General features: G+C 39.4%; 1 protein-coding gene across 2 annotated transcripts in view; it reads left to right on the forward strand.

Moving 5' to 3' along the window:
- The first annotated feature begins 317 nt into the window (after positions 1–317).
- MCM9 (minichromosome maintenance 9 homologous recombination repair factor) overlaps positions 318–17,877 on the forward strand; it is an 84,967-nt gene continuing 67,407 nt past the window's right edge. For both annotated transcript variants that reach the window (XM_068551143.1, XM_068551144.1), the window contains exons 1-5: positions 318–449; positions 2,788–3,106; positions 12,247–12,563; positions 13,032–13,113; positions 16,597–16,797. In XM_068551143.1, the coding sequence (XP_068407244.1) occupies positions 2,803–3,106; positions 12,247–12,563; positions 13,032–13,113; positions 16,597–16,797 (904 nt within the window). In that variant the 5' untranslated portion in view covers positions 318–449; positions 2,788–2,802. The remainder of the gene's footprint in view (positions 450–2,787; positions 3,107–12,246; positions 12,564–13,031; positions 13,114–16,596; positions 16,798–17,877) is intronic.

The following is a 17,877-nucleotide window of genomic DNA, read 5'->3' on the forward strand; positions in this document are numbered from 1 at the left end:
CAGCCCGGCACTCCTCCCCACTACCGAGCGGCGGCTCCGCCCAGCCCCGCCCGGGACCCTACTCGCCCCTCCCAGCCAGCCCCGCCCCGCCCCGCCTCTCTCGTCCCGCGGCGCCTGGCGGAGCGCGCGCCCGCCCGCTTCTCCACCCGGAAGAGCCACCTGAGCCGCCAAGTTGAGGCAGTGCACGGCCCGGCGCCCCTCGGGAGCGCGGGCCCTGCCGAGCCGCCCGCGTGGCGCCTATCTCGTCCGGGCGCGAGGCGGGCCCGCTGGAGCCTGCGCGCCCCCGCGGCCGACGGCGCCTCGCGCGGCCCCACGCGCGCGCCCCGCCCCGTCCCCACCCGGGGCCTCCTCCCGCCTCTTTGGACCCCGCCGATCGGCTTGAGCTCTCCGCGCCCTTCGGCCTCGGGAGCACTGCGCCCCCGGTGACTTCTGACACCACGTATCCGCCAGTAAGTGACAGCCGCTGCCTTGTTGCACCATTATTTATTTTTCCCACAGTGCGTCCCAAGTCTCGCCCACACCTGGTTAGTTCCAAAACTATTCAACTCTGGGACCAGACCGGCGACGGAGCTGCCCGCAGCCGAGCCTGGGAAGTGTCAGAGACCTGCCGAGTTGTTGTAGGGTATGGGCTACGTCCAGAGACGGAAGTGTGGAAAGCAGTTCTCCGGGCACAAGTCGGCTCCACGTTTGCCGAGCGCCCGCGGCTAGCCAGGCATGGAGGAGGCGCCGACCTGAAGCGGGGGGGCAGGGGCGGTGCCAGCGGGGCGGGTCTTAGGACGCGGAGGGGCGTGGCTACCGGAGGGGCGGCGCGGCGGGTGGCGGGCTGCGGTTACCAGGGATCCAGCTTGATTGCCGCTGGTGCATCCTCCCGGATTTTTCTTGTTGGCACTTTAGTCAAGAGGATAAGGTGGCACAACTTGGCTTTATTTATTTTGTCTTCAAATGTTGCATAAGAAAAAGGAAAAGGAGCTTGAAAGTTGTAAAACACTGCCACCAGTCAATCTGGGTGAGCATGTTTCTAGCGTTTGCAAACTGCTAAGAAATATTTGATTAGTCAGTTGTGCCCAGGTATTGAAAGTGAATGCTGTTTATTTTAGTGATGCTATTTCAAAAAGACTAGGCGAAATTTAATCTGATCTTAATCTGAACCATGAATTCTGCGGCTGTCCCCTTCCTGCCCTATGTGGAGCTGCCTTTTAAATTGCTAAATTTGTGGCTCCAAATTTAATATGCATTTATAGAATCTTAGAGATTATCTTATAGCCACTCTTGGGATTCCAGATTTTTTTTTTTTTAGCAAAGGCCACATCGTGAATATACTGTATGATTAGTTGTTCCTTCCCAAGTGCTTTTTCTGCTTTATGCTTAGGTGAATTTATATTACCTAACCCAAACTAAATACTTACCAATGTAGTGGCCTACACATTTCTTAATCTCACATTGTTATCCTGTAGGTGTCAGGATTCTTGACCTAACTGTGGTATACCGTGCCCCCCCCTCCTTTCACACCTTCTAGTAGATTCCCAGAGAAGGCAAATATTGCTAATAGCACGTGTAATGCATATTTAGGATGCTAAACTGTGAATGTCATAATCTTCTTTAATCTTTCTGTTTCTAAAGCCTAGTACAATAAATGTTGGTTGAACGAAATTAGTCAAAGGACACTTATCCTTTGACTAATAAGAATTTCTTAAATGATCCATTTGGACAGTTTATTTGTAACTGTCCATTGCCACATCTGGGATTGTCACTCCATTTAAATTTAATCCTTCTCTCCTTTGTGCTCCTATTTGTATTGCATTTTTACCACTGTTACAGCACCGTTTCATTTGATCTGTTCCTTGGTTCTTTGAGGGCATAGAGGACCTTTTATTGTGCTTTTTTCATTTCCCAGAATAGTGCCTTGTACATGGTAGATATCTACGTGTATACATGAAAATAGAATGGGGATAGGCCCTTTTAATCTGTAGGTGCAAATTAAAAAATATATACATATAGCCAGGAATGTAATATACTGTATTTACTTTCAATCGTAGTGATTTATTATTTAGAGACCAATTTCCTTTCCTCAGTTTAATGATCTAGTTTTTTTTAGACTCTTGACAGCTGTTTTTGCTGAAGCCAATAGTTTTCCTAGGTTAGAAAAAGAAAATAGGAAAAAGTTCACCTCCAAATGTAAATTTCTAAAGCCAATTTGTTAACTATTTAAGTCAGAATTGGCTACCAATCTGAATAGTAGCGTGTGTTCCGTTTAAGTAGCAGAATACAAATGAAAGTGTGCGTGTGCGCGTGTGTGTAACTAGGTTGTGGGGAGACAGAGAGAAAGATACGTTTTTTATGTGAATAAAATGTAGAACCAGGATGCTTGCAAAGAACTCTACTGGGAGTAACTTAAACCAAAAGACTGGCATTTAAGATTTTATACTTGAGAGCAAACGCATATATGGAATCTGATTAAAGAAAAGGCAAAGGCCTTTTACATGACGTATTATAGGGTTAAGAGGAGGAAGTTTGGGGAAAAGATATAGGAAAGACATTGGACCATTTTGGATTTCGGTTATCAGTACTAACATAATTCTTTGACTTAAAATTAACTTCACTCACTGAAAAAAATAAATTTGATAAGTGACTGTGACTCTGTCAGATCTAATTAAGATTTGAATTCAGATAGTATTTTGAGATTAGAGTGTGACCCAAAGTCAGAATGATTTATAACCAATCTTTTTGTAAACTAGTGTATAAGTCTAGAAAATCAAAGGTATAATACAGTCCTTTGTCTTTCTTTAGTTACCTAGGTCCAAGATGAATAGCGATCAAGTTACACTGGTTGGTCAAGTGTTTGAGTCATATGTTTCGGAATACCATAAGAACGATATTCTTCTCATCTTGAAGGAAAGAGATGAAGATGCTCATTACCCAGTTGTGGTTAATGCCATGACCCTTTTTGAGACCAACATGGAAATCGGGGAATATTTCAACGTGTTCCCTAATGAAGTGCTAACTATTTTTGATAGTGCACTTCGAAGATCAGCCTTGACAATTCTCCAGTCCCTTTCTCAGCCTGAAGGTGTCTCCATGAAGCAGAATCTTCACGCCAGGATATCAGGTGAATCACTTAAGGATTTTACTGCCATGTTATTGTTGAGAAAGATTTTGAGAAATCCCAACATATATTGAATTTAAGCACTAAGAATTGACATTTATACTTAAAAATATATCCATTATGTAGTTGATGGTCACTTTTGGAAAAGAATCATGATTTTATACTGTTTTCTCTGGACATTTGGGAGGCTGGGGTACTAGCCATGCCAACTGAGAGGAGGGAGAATGTGTGGAGGCAGTATATTTGTGTGCATATTATACATATATGTATGTGTGTACAGAACTAGTTCAGCTTTCTGAGCTTTTATGACTCCTGACAATGAAAAATTGATAATCCAAAGAATTAGCAACATGGTAGATGCTACCTAGTGATCTTCAAAACTATTTTAGGAAATTCATTATTTTTATATATCAGGTTTAACATTGTGCTGGCCACCTATTAGGCACTCAATAACTTTTTTTGAATGAACGACAGATAAAGCCTCTTAACTTTAAAGAAATTGCAGTGGAGCAATCAGCAACTTGTGGTGTCAAAGCTGTGTCTTTGAAATCCTGCACTCTTTGATTAAGTTGGAGAACACATGTACCATTTTGTTTAAAAATAAATATTTACTTTATAGTACATTTCAGAAAGGTGGGAATTTATAATCAACAAAAATGATTACTGTGATTCCAAAAAAGGTTAGGAGTCACTATAGAATTCCTTGGAGATAAATTAAGATTCCAAAAAATTCCAGACATTTAAGTGAAAAAATAGTATCTGCGATTGCACTTCTGGAATAAAATTATGAGGATTATTAATCTTCATGCATCAGACATTAGGTAATCTCTTGCTAGGATCAAGAAGAAATGTCCTCTTCTGATAATGTTGCAGAAGGATTGTTAAAAGAGGCTTTAGTTAATGTTATTGAAATGGTATTTAGCAAATGGTTTTAGGCTGTCCTTATGTTTAGACACTTTTCCATGCTCAGTTTAAATACTAAAGTTCTGTCTGCCTAAGTGACCCTATTGGTTTCAGGTGAATTTAGCCTAGTTCTTCATTATTCTCTGAGAAAGTGAGTTGCAAATTATCTTACTACCATAGTAACATTCATTCTACAAACATATCCCTTGTAGGCAGGCATTTGCTAGACCCCTGGGAAACCAAAACGAATATGGTATAGTCCCTCATCTAAGGGAGTTCAAGGCTGTAGGGGAGACAGCTGTATATTCAAATATTTACCATATCGTGTATGTATGCCCACAGGTACATGCATATGTACATATTAAACATAATTGTAAAGGAGCTTACTGGCAGCTTTTACTTATGCGATGCATGCATCACTCAAGGTATGTGCGAGATATATTAGCTCACAGGGCAGGGAGTGAATTGTCCTAGGGGATTCACCCAAAGATTCAAGACTAGATGGTGAGATCAGGGAGGGATGCAGGTGTCCCAGGCAGAATGAACCTGGGATGGGAAAAGTCTGGTTTTAGGTATATTGCTCCTCCATCTTGGACTCCAGACAAGGCACTGAATTATTAAAACCCAGGATGCCTCTGTGGTTCAGTCTCCTTAGGAACATTGCATTGCCCTTTGTCTTCTGGGATTTTTATTGGTCTAAAGTTCACTTGCTATTCCCAGTAGTTTTGATGAAAGGTATTCAAATACGCAGTTAGCATCAAAGTATTGAATAAATGAGGAAGAAAAAAAAGCCCTCACCTGTTATTTAAAGTAGTGTTTCTCAAACATTAATGGGCATCAGAATCACCTGTAGGGCTTATTAAAGCGCCGATTGCTGGGCCCCACCCCCAGAGTTTCTCACTGAAGAGGTCTGGCCTAGGGTCCAAGAATTTGCACTTCTCAAAGCTCTGAGGCTGATGCCGATTTCCAGGGACTGCACGCTGGAAACCATGGACCTGAAGTAATTGATCTGGACATATCTCTAACACAGATGTGGACATGTCTCTGTTTTAAATAAAAATTTATTTATTTATTTTTATCAGTGAATGAGTCAGATAATGACAAAGGTTTTTGTTGTTTAGCACTAATGGTGGCTTAGTGCCTGATGTACCCTGCTTCACTGGGATAGTTGAAGAACACACTTAGTAGCATATAGTAAGACAGAAAGATTAAAATGAATTGACATTTCTATCAAAACACTGTCCCTTACCCTTTTTTAGTTCTAGGGTTTTGATTTTTGTGGTCAGTTCTGCTTAACATTATGTTACTTTTATCTCTGTCTTTATATTATAAATTTACTTAAAACATTGTAATATGAAAGTAAAGAATCTGAAGATCCAAAAATGTACTCACCTCTACTATCCTTTTCTTAAAATAATATAGTTACTATACAAAATAAACCACTTAATGGTAATGATATCATGTTTTAGGCTAATTTGCTTGATTCTAAAAAAAAAAAAAAATGTTTATCCTAACAGGTACCATATACATGATTCCATTCAGTAAGATAAGAACATTAAGGATGGCATATTGCCCCCTATTATAAAAGTACAGAAGATAATGAAAAGCTAATCTTAGAAAAATTGGTTGTAAATGTTTACATAGTTTTTTCTTTAGAGGTGCTGTAATTGGGTTTAGACACAGGCCCCTTGTTGGAGGTGGGCAGCAGGGAATTCACTCTTGCTGGCCACACTTCAGGAGGGACACAGAGAGGGTTGGTGAGCATATGAGGGACCCTTGTGGCTGAGCCTGACGCCCTCCACCTGTCACCTGCCTTCTTCCTGAGTGTGTAATATCTCTCCAGCACATCTCCTTATGCTGATTGAAATAAAATCAGTATTGCATAGACTTGTCATGACCCAGCATGCACAGGCCTGAGTTATCATGTGCAAGGAAAGGGAAGGTGTCTCTGGACCTAAGGAGTATCTTCTTTTTCACTCTTCCTGGCAGAAGTTTCCTCCAGATATAAGAAGCATCTTTTATGCAGTGATGCATTCATTTGACCATTTTGCTTAGCTGTTCCATTTGTGTCTGTGTGAGGGTGCTAGCCTGGACTTAGGGAAGTTTTCTTGCAAAAGGATAAACTTGAGTATACTCTTCCTGGCTGAGTGAACTGGGGAGAGTTCTCCAGACAAAGTAGCATGCCTGAGGAAAGCTACAGAGGTACCATGAAATGCACAGAAAAATTCATGCACTTTGTCTGGACTAGGAGGTTGGAGGCCAGATGTGATAAAGGGAAGGCTAGAGAGAGAGGGAAAGCCCATTTCCCCTTCTCTTATTCACTAATTTTCTCCTTATCTAGAAGTGCTTAATAAAGCACTGGGCTGGGTACAGAGTAGCATGAAAAGGATCTCAAGAAGTGACGCTACCCTCCAGATACAAAATGGTTAAGGAGCAGTGCAAAGCAATACGTGACTAAGGTCCTAAGTGACTGGTCCAGGCAGTAAGTGATTATGAATGTCCCTGTCATGTTGTCATAGCATTTGGGGCAGGTCGTGTAGGATGTGATCTAAACAGGAGCTGAGTAGGCAATAAGAGACGTTAGGGCATTACTATTAAATGAAAGGAGGGGAGGGAGGTTTAGCGACTGTTCCCACAACGTAAGCCCCTTTTTCTGTTCTTAGAGGTAATGATATGCAAGTCAATAGATCTATGGGACTGAGGACTTAAATAAGAGGTTCTTCAGGGTTTTATGTTGAGAAAGTTACAAATCCTCTTCAGAAAATGCAGGTGTATATATATTTAAATTTCTGCCTGAATTTCAAGAGGTTCAGGGCTTTCCTAAAGCCCAACCATGGCCTCTACTCAAGAATCTGGATTTAGATGAGACGTGCATCCTGGTAAGTTACCATCTTAGGGAGATGGGTAAGCCAGGTGCTAGAAGTCAGTCACCGACTCATACCAGCACCCCGGGGGGAAGCCTGGAGCCTATGGGGGTGTGGTGGGTGGTGGCCAGGATGACCAGGAATCCTTTCTGTCTCCCTTTCAGGAGAGAGGCCCCTCTTTCAACTCTGTGTCCCCTCTACCCTCCATCCACTCTCCTTTCATAACAGTGTTTTGACAGAGTTCATGCCTTCTTTAGCATAACCTTCCCCCATTCACCCTTTCACCTCCACCACACTGAACGCACCCTCCCCCGCCTTCCCAGTGACTGCCTCATGGCCAGACTGAGGGACAAGTGTTGGGATTTCTCTTCCTTTATTTCCCTGCTGGATTTGTTACTGTTGCCTCCTCCCCCTTTATGAAACTCCAGCCTTGGCCCCGCTGACAGCACTGTCTTGCCCTTTCCTCCCTCTCTAGTGGTGGCTTTTCTCCCTGCTCTGGGAGCCTCTTCCTTTACTGGTCCTGTAGGTGGTAGGTTCTCAGGGTTCAGATGTGGCCATCTGCTCCTGAATCCTGCATTCTCTTCCTGATGAGGTGGCCTCCATTCTGAAGCTAGGCTTCAGCTGCCACTTGTAGAGCAACAGGTGCCAACTTGATTGATTGATTGCTTGATTGCCAGAATCTGTCTCTTAAGCTCTGTATTCAGATATCCTCTTGTCTGTCAGATGTTTCAAACTAGAGATATCTTCTTGCAAACTCAGTGTATCAAAAAGTGTAGTCATGATTTTCCTCCCCTCTCTGTGCCCCCCTCCATCTGAAAATCGTATTTCCATATTTATTCTTTCAATAGATATTTACTGATTGACTACCATGTGCCTTCCAGAATTCCCTGACTTGGTTAATGGAACCAGAGAACTAGGAGTCACTCTAAATTTCACCCTCTTCCTTATACCTTATCTCTAATTGGTTTCAAAGCTCATGTAGTATCTTTAACATCTATTCCTCCCCTCTTCCTTGCCTTCCTTTCATCTATTTTTCTTTCAAGTTATTTCTTTTTTAATGCTTACTATTTATAAAGCGATGATAATATAGTAGCGAATAAAATTTACCTCTGCCCTGCCCCCATGGAGTTTATATTCTAGTGTGGAAACATAATAATTATGTATTCTTTTTATTTAAATTGTGGTAAGTGGTATGAAGGAGAAGAACAGTGTGTTAAGGCACATAAAAAAAAAAAAAAAGAGGAATTGAAACCTGAAAAGGGAAAAATTAACTGAATGGGTTAAAGAAGATTTCATTAAGAAAATTATGTTTAAGCCAACCTTTTAAGGGGGAAAATGATAAGATTACATATAAGAACTAAGGTTTAAATAGTGCTTGCTATGTGCAAGTTACTTTTCCAAGAAACTTTATATGAATTATTTTAATCTTCTTGTGATCCTATGAGGTAGGTTTTGTTGTTATTGCCATATTACAGGAGGGAAATCTGAGAGGTTATAATTTGGCCACGGTCACACAGCTAGTGCATGATAGAGCTGTGACTCAACTCATTCATTCTGGCTCCACAGTATGTATTCTGAACCCTTATGTTGCTTCTTAGTGTGGCCATTTTTGAGGGACAGAGTAGGGAGGAGAGTGTCAGGCAAAGTGGACACTGTATGAGAGCATTTGAGTGCCCAGAGGGCTTGGTGTGAGAAGAATCTCATCACAAAACGTCCTGTGGTCCAGTCCCACATTTGGTTCCTTATTCTTAGATCTGGGGGCAGCATGGAAGGGTTTAAGTGGAGGAGATTAAAAGTTAGGCCTTCGTTATTTCTTGCCTGGATTACTATAGAAGCACCAGGGAATATGGTGTTTTACTCTTCCATTTGAAGATGCTATTCAGAGTAAGACAAAATCAATTTAAAAGTAGCTTTTTAGGTGGGATAGGGAGGGTGGGAGGGAGGGAGACACAAGAGGGAAGAGATATGGGAACATATGTATATTTATAACTGATTCACTTTGTTATAAAGCAGAAACTAACACACCATTGTAAAGCAATTATACTCAAAGATGTTAAAAAAAAAGAAATAAAAAGAAGTAGCTTTTTAGGAAAAAACTACAATAAAATTATACATAGCTTCATTTTTAAACTGAAGTTTGTTTTTAGGACGAAAGTAGCAAGCATCTAACTAAATAATTATGTTAAGACCTCATTCGTTACGTGTATGACTTCATCATATTGAACATCCAGAGTCTGCTGAATTGCACTGGGCAGTCTGTGGTTTCACTGGGCATTCTGCTGTATGCATGGCATCGGAGTAACATAGCACTCTCCATAACCCAGTTCTTGTGATCTTAGTTTTTCTTAAGTTTTAATATATTGACAGTAGAATTTAAACTGAACAGTCAATTTGCATCTGAAGCAGAGCTAGGAATGAGAGTAGTAGAAATGGGATGAAAAATGGTATTTCTTAAGGAGCCAAGAAAGAGAGAATGGATGTTTAAAAAATCTAAGTGTTTTCAAAAATATAATTGTTGTGAAGTTCTCTAACCCATCACTTTTTTTTCCTATTCTCCTCCTCACTTTGCTCATCTTTCTCAGAAGTAATTTTTTTAAAATTAATTAATTAATTTATTTATGGCTGTGTTGGGTCTTCGTTTCTGTGCGAGGGCTTTCTCTAGTTGTGGCAAGCGGGGGCCACTCTTCATCGCGGTGCGCGGGCCTCTCACTATTGCGGCCTCTCTTGTTGCGGAGCACAGGCTCCAGACGCGCAGGCTCAGTAATTGTGGCTCACGGGCCCAGTTGCTCCGCGGCATGTGGGATCCTCCCAGACCAGGGCTCGAACCCGTGTCCCCTGCATTGGCAGGCAGATTCTCAACCACTGCGCCACCAGGGAAGCCCTCAGAAATAATTTTGATAGATTTTGTTTATACTTTAAGAAGCAAATTGGGTTAATAATCCTGTTTCCCACTTGAGTATCCTTTTATATACTTACAATAGAGAACGCTTAGTGATTCTTTGAAAACTTAAAAATTAAAATTATTATAAAAAGTATATTCAACCCAGTAATCCTACTCCTAGGTGTATGCCCAAGGTAATTGAAAACAGGTATTCAAACAAAAACTTGCACATAAATGTTTGTAGTAACATTATTCATAATAGGAGAAAAATGTAAACAACCCAAATGTCCATCAGTTGATGAATGTATAAACAAAATGTGGTATATCCATACAGTGGAATATTCAGCCATAAAAAGGAACGAAGAACTGATACATGTTACAACATGAATGAATCTTGAAAATGTATGCTAAGTAGAAGAAGCCAGACACAAAAGGGTGCATATTTTATGATTCCATTTACATGAAATGTCCAAAATAGGTAAATCCGTAGAGACATAAAGTAGCTTAGTGGTTGCCAGAGGCTCAGAGGAGGGGGTATAGAGACTGTCTACTACTGCGAACAGGGTTTCTTTTTGAAGCAGTGAAAATATTCTGGAATTAGATAGTGGTGATGATTGTATAACCTTGTGAATGTACTAATAACCACTGAATTATATACTTTAAAAAGGCAAATTTATGGTACCTAAATTATATCCTAATTTTTTAAAAGCATTCATGTGGGGAGGAAGGAAAAGGTAATTGAGAATCTGCAAGCATTGTGAAGATGTGTTGCCATAATGTACATCTCATTAAGGCCAAGTAAGAAGAGACATCTCCACTTGGTGGTTTTTTGTTTCTTAACATTCTAGGATGGGAACTAAAAGAGGACACTACCCCTGAAACATAAGCAATGAGGATATGAGGACTAGACCTGTTCTTAACGAAGAGCTTTTGGTTGTTAGTTTGGCTTTTACTTGGTTGTAACTAGAAATATTGGTGTGTTCTCAATATTTAGCTACATGCAGATGAATTAACAGATGCCTGAGATGAGCACTGAGAAGTGAATACAGTGGATATTTTAATGGATAAAACCTGCTTTATTCCTGCCCCAACCTCTCTGTCTATTCCTGCACGTATGATGTAGCACTGGTGAGCCCCAGGGTGTTTCAATGAAGCATTCCCTAGGAATTTGGAAATAGGAAAATAAGTTTGTTTTCTGATAGTTAAACTGTAAAGTTGACACAGAACAGAGCAGAGATGCACAAAATCATCATAAGCAAAAGTATGGCTCCCTTACTGGCAAAGTGTGATACAATCCAAGTTAATATAAATAAAGAGTATTTCCATGAGAAAGCAGGCAAGTCAGCCTCGGAAGCATAGAAAAAGGAGTCATAGTGGCAAATGTTGCAGTGCCCACCCTGTTTATACAGTATAGGATATATGGAGAGAGAGTCTCAGCCAGCAGAAGAGAAAATTCAAGTCTGTCTGTAGACGTCTAAGCTGTATCACCAGATTAATGTAGCCTGGCGCCTTAAGCATTCAGTTCATCTAAGCAATCTGCTGCTTTTTTTTTTTTTTTTCCTTAAATTCCTTGCATCCCAAACTGCCTTCTGATGACAATGATGATGACAGTGATGATAATGATTTGGCTTTCGGAATAGATCTATAAACGGAGAAAATGTTCTGACCATAGAAACTTAAAGTGTAATCATGCCTATTATGGTTATTTCTTATGAGCTTGGCAAATCCAGTAGATGTCTTCAGTGTTCATGCTTACCAGGTTTCAGGGCTAAGTTCAAGGACAAGACCATAGACCACGGGACATGAACCAGTGTAACAAATGCTCCCTTGATAAACCTGTTAGGAGGCAGCCTTTGACCATCACAGGCAGCATCTCTCTACTCCAGTGGTGCCTTGTAGCCAAATATGAGCAAGAGGGCATTTCCACATAAGAATTTTCTTTGGCATTTTGCACCTTTTAAGTTGCCTGTTTATTAATGATGAGAAACACAAGGTTTTTAAAGGATGAAGTGGTGCTGTAGGTAAACCTCTAGGTAATTCAAGACTTGAAAACACTATCCGATTTATGTATTAATAAATCCTGAACCTAACTAGAAAAAGCACTAGCCTTTGTTCATTCCACTACCATCTCTTTATCACTCAGCTTTGATTTTACTGCATGTGGCAGTATATTCTTCATTGAATGAGGTTAAAATTATATACTGTGTTTACATCCTACTGAGATAGCCCTCTTAAGAGAATCAATTCTTTTTTTAATCCAGGTTATTATCAATATATCATCTAGATACGTACTTTTAAAGAGAGTCTATTGATAATTGTTATTTGAAATAATTCTTTTATATTTTCTTGAGTTGATCTTTTTTCTTAAGTAGAACACAAAGATTTCTTTTTCCCTGAAATTATACTTTCTCCCTCAGGAAATATGAGGAAAATATATTGCATGGAGTCAAATCCCAAGTAGAAGTTGATGTGTTTTTGTTTTGTTTCTCCATCAGGATTGCCTGTTTGTCCTGAGCTGGTGAGGGAGCACATACCTAGAACCAAGGATGTGGGACACTTTTTATCTGTCACTGGGACAGTGATTCGAACGAGTCTGGTGAAGATCCTGGAGTTTGAGCGGGATTACATGTGTAACAAATGCAAGCATGTATTTGTGGTCAGGGCCGACTTTGAGCAGTATTATACCTTCTGTCGGCCATCCTCATGTCCCAGCTTGGAGACCTGTGATTCTGCAAAATTCACTTGCCTCTCAGACTTGTCTTCATCTCCAACTAGGTGTAGAGATTATCAGGAAATCAAAATTCAGGAACAGGTAAGTGATCAAATAAATGCGAAAAATAACAAATTAGAAGAAGTGTTTTTCAGCTATGGGCAAATTGCCAGGACTAGGGAACACGTTTGTAATCTGTTATTAAGAAATAATCAGAGGAACCGAGTGATTTGCCTTATGACTAGATATAGGAAAGAACTGCCTCTCTTTTCTAGTTAAGTAAATGTTATTGTGTTTAGTAGTTGGAGCATGTGTTTATTTTGACCATCCACAAGGTAGATTATATTTTGAGATATTTTCCATATGGATGTTTTTATTTTATTGTAGTTTTAGTGAATTCTTAAACTGATAGTAGGCACAAGTTTCAAGAAAATTCCATAAATCCCCATCGTAATTAAATTGTGTGATAATACCAGAGAAATAGAAACAGTAACTTGAAGAACTGCTAGGCTTCTGAATACTTAGTATGTATCTGAGCATACTCAGTGTCTGCTTTCTTTTCCTTGCTAGGTTCAAAGGCTATCTGTTGGAAGTATCCCACGAACAATGAAGGTTATCCTGGAAGATGACTTAGTAGACAGTTGCAAATCTGGTGAGAATGTTAGCTTATAGAGTAGGTCCTAAAGTATTGACTAGGAAAAGCCACTTTTTATTTTCCCAAGATCACTGGCAAGTGAGTGTGGGGAACTTGAGAACAGAGACTGGCATGAGGAGGTAGGTAATAGCAGGAAAGAAGCTGGGCTGGAGTTCAGCGATCTAGTCTAGCTGCTTGTTTTGTAGATGAAGAACCTGAGTTGCCCATGAGAGCTTATCCTTTGTGTTTCCTCCTCGTATTCCAAACAACTTAAAAACTGTTGCTTTTACTGTTTGCCTAGCAATTTCCACTGGCTGTTTAACATTTAATTTAAATTGAAGGTGGGTCAGAAAATGCAAATGATAGCTGTCAACGATTGCCTTTCAACTAACTTCAACATTTCCTGCTTTAAATATTTCCCATCTTAAGAACCCCTTAATCTCTACTAAAAAAAAAAAAATAGCACCAATGTGTCCCCTGGGCAGTAACAGGTATGTCTGACCTCTTATTTCATATCCCAGTGCTCCCCTACTGGCCAAGTCGAAAATGCTTTATGTCTCTAAATTCCATCATTTCCTTTTCTTAACCCTAAGCTTCTCCAAATGCCTCATTTTTACTGAGCTGCCGTTTCATTAAAATGATGAGGCAAAGGCTCTATGGAAACAAAGAGTTCAGTATCTAGAGTCAAGAATAATTCCTTGTCAAAATATTCTCCCCTTCCACCAAGAATCACCAACCCATAGTTTGAAATTTATGTCAAATATATTAACAGTTCATACTTGTGTAAACAGTATTCTAAGTAAATAACAGCTTTGATCATGGTTTGCCTGATAAATGGACAAGGCTGTGTCAAAGTACCTTGTTCATATAAGACTCTAGATTTTAACCAGAATCTGTAATGTCTGGATCAGCAAAGCAGTGCTCGTATGAGCTTAGCCAGAACATGAAAATGTCCTTTGATAGAGATTAAGATGTTTTCATGCAGTTCATCTAAACTGAATTCTTTCTGCACTTAAAAAAAAAAAAAAATCTTAAGCTATTTTTCTTTCACATGTCACTAACAATAGAGAAGGGATGGAAGCAGTCTGTCATCAGCTATCTTTCATTTATCCATTGCTACAAACCTCTGTGAGAATCAGAAGACATAAATGGCATAATCCTTGCCCTTCAGGAATTTAGTCTAGTTAGGAAGCCCAATCTGACGTTGCAGAGTAATAAAGTTGGAGGTTGTGTACTGATAACTTGTAAGTGCTGCAGGAGATTAAAGATGGCTCTGACCAGGGTGGTTGCAGTGGTAAATATGCTGCAGAAGACAGAGGGGACAAAGAGATTGGATTGTAAAAGTAAGAATTTTAGCTTTCTGAAAATAACATTTTTTCCAGTAACATTTACTATGGAAAAACATGCATGTTTCAAACTAGTATCTATTGCCTTAGACTATCATGTATACCTCACAATTGTTCTGATGATCATATGAATCTGTCTCTCAAATATCTGAGTAAATGAAAACATGTATATATTAAAGGGTGTTTAATGGTATTAGTTGCTTTACAAATGTAAAGTAGGTTTACTATAATAACAGCTAATATTTATTGAGCATGTATTCTAGATATTGCATTAAGTACTTTATATACATTATCTGACCCAATTCTCACTATAGTTCTATGATGTAAGTATAATTATTCCATTTTGTAGGTCAAGAAATAAGCTCAGTTTATTAGGTAGCTTGCCACACAGCCGGTGAGTGGTGGAGCTGGGATTTGAATCCACATCTGATGAGGCAGTGCTCTTGTCCATTCTTGAGTACTTCACATTTTCCACATTACTGCTGCTTAGTAAAGTCAGGTTATTACTAGTGGGTGCAATACCTGAAAGTTAAATTTCTCATTTGACTTAATGTAGAAACAACCTATATATAACCCATTAAAATGACCATAGTAGAGAATTCTTTGAAGTGCTCATATAAAGTTGCCCTGGCCATTTTCATCTAAAAAATTGGGGGCAGACAATATAGTAAATGATCACTATTCCTGATTGGATTTGAAAACCATCCAGCAATGGTTGAGGAAGTATCTTGAAAATGTGTGAAGAACCGATTTAATGTGTTCGTCACCATTTACTATGAAGTTGCCTTTAGCTAGAAATATGCCTTCTATTTGGTGAATTGCTACCACCAGTTCCATGCATTTAGCATTCACAGAACACTTTTCTCCAGGAAATCAAAAGCCCTGCAGATTACACATTACTCATTGACATTTAGAGAGTGAAAGGCATTTTTTATCAGCAGATATCATATATTTGACATAGGCTTGGAAATGAAGACTTGCCTGTTAGTTCAGAATATAAATACCAGGATTGGATTTAAGGTATGTCCAACATCCTGTGTTCAACAAGATTGAAATCTGGGGGACTAGGATTATATTTCCTTTTTTTGCCCCCTTTTCTCCAGTACCAAAATATCAAATGCCAAGCACTCACCTATACTCATTAATTGAATTGTATGTAATAATAAAAACAGTTGTCATTGTGCCTATAAGTTACCCAAGGCCTCTTAGGAAAATCTGTAAAAGTTTAATATTCTACCCATCAATTAGGAATGGGAGAGTTTCCTTAGATGGGAAGGAACCAACCAAGAAAGAACAAGCAGGGTTGTATCTTGTGCTTTCATAGCTTATGGAAAGGAGCTTTGAAGTAGAACAAGTATTCATTCATTTCTTAGTGCACTCATTGTTTTGTTCATTAAAAAAAAAAGGCAGCGAGTGAATGTTAACAAATGCAGTTAAGTAAAAAAATGAAATATACAAGAAACTAAAACTAGTATAGTATCCATTATCACGAGATTGTCTCCTTTCCTGACACCAAATTGATTATGCAGTTGACCCTTGAACAACATGGGTTTGAACTTTGTGGGTCCGCTTATACACGGATTTTTTTCTATAGTAAATACTACAGTACTACACGATCCATGGTTGCTTGAATCTGCAGATGCGGAACCTCAGATTCAGAGGGCTGACTGTGGACTTGAGCATCCGTGGATTTTGGCATCTGAGGTGGGTTCTGGAACCAATCCCCTGCAGATACTGAGGGACAGACTGCACTTTAACCTTTTGGCTGCAATTCCCACCTCTTCTTTAAGTGAGAACTATATGGTTAGAGATTCTGAGGATGAACATTTCACCCAATATAATCACGATGAATAAATCATCCAGTAAACTATTTTCCCAGGGAAAATTTAGAATTTGGTGTGATTATCATGTGGCAGATTAAGAAAAATTAAAATGCTGGCTTTAGCTTTTAGCCGTGCAAATATAAGTGCCTGTTTAAAAAAAAAAAAAATCAGGACTCTGTGGTGTTCTTTTGTCCCAGATGGTTTCTGGAAGAATGTGTACTACTCTAAACCATGGTGGGGTGGTGGTTTATTTCTTGGTTCTGGTCCTTTGTCGAGTTTGTGCCCAAGCAGGCAGGATGCTACTGCTGGACTCACTCGGTGCTTTGTCCCAGGTGATGACCTCACTATTTATGGGGTTGTAATGCAACGGTGGAAGCCCTTTCAGCAAGATGTGCGCTGTGAAGTGGAGATAGTCCTGAAAGCCAATTACGTCCAAGTAAATAATGAGCAGTCTGCAGGGATCAACATGGATGAGGAGGTCCGAAAAGAATTTGAAGATTTTTGGGCATACTATAAGAGCGATCCTTTTGCAGGTTTGTGTTAAGGGTATAGAGCTGATAATTATTAACGGCATTTCATTCATTAGTTAAATATAATGTTTGTGGTTTACGTGCTATGTATCAGTGACTGTGTTCAAAGGGAGTAGCATTAGTCAGTACCTCTAGCTGTAGTCTCCCTTTGCAGCCCTTTTCTGGCATAATCTTTTCTATTTAGAGATCTTACTGGAAATTCCAAGAGATTTTCCATTTCCAACTATTATTTTAACATCTCTTATATTGCCAAAATAGTTTCAGAGCTTTCTACCTTCTTTACCAATTAAATACATAGTTCTGCCTTAAATAGGCAAAACTCATTCTATTAAGAAACTTCATCCTATTAAAGCCATTTCTTTTCTGATGTATCTTATACAGTTAAGACAGCTTCACACTGTTTTAGCTGAAGATTTAAAAATATGAAGTAGGAAAGAGATGCAAAAAATAAGCTTTGTCATCACAGCAAAAAATTTTGACTGTGACGCTAAGATGTAATTACACAGATTAAAACATAGCCATTGGGTTTGTAGAGTATTTTTTATTTAAAAATCCCAAATGTATAAAACACCAATTAAATCTTCAAATGTCTATTTTCTTTCTTCCTTGGAGGCATCTTCTGAGAAAAATAAACGGAAGCCAGTAAAAGACTATTTCTGATAAACCTCACCTCAAATCTAATACACGGTGATTACTTTATTCTTAAATCACATGGTGAACTGGACAGATATCATTTCACAAAAAGACTTTCAGGGACTTTACTGGTGGTCCAGCGGTTAAGACTCCATGCTTCCAGTGCGGGGGACGTGGGTTCGACCCCTGATCGGGGAACTAAGATCCCACATGCCGCGTGGCTCAATGAAATAAAAATTAATTAATTAATTAATTTAAGAAAAGGCTTTCACTTGCCTAAATATAGGCAGTTTGCTTTTATTTTGTGGGATGATTTTTTTTTTTTTTGCTTATGTGTGTAACACGTGTATGGTGGTTACGGATCATTCTTTTATTTGATCCATACAGAAAGAACCAAAGGTCTCTATGTCGTGGCTTTATTAAGCAAACATTTTAAGAATTATATGTATT

The sequence above is a fragment of the Eschrichtius robustus genome, chromosome 9 (genome assembly GCF_028021215.1).
Source record: "Eschrichtius robustus isolate mEscRob2 chromosome 9, mEscRob2.pri, whole genome shotgun sequence".
NCBI lineage: Eukaryota > Metazoa > Chordata > Mammalia > Artiodactyla > Eschrichtiidae > Eschrichtius > Eschrichtius robustus.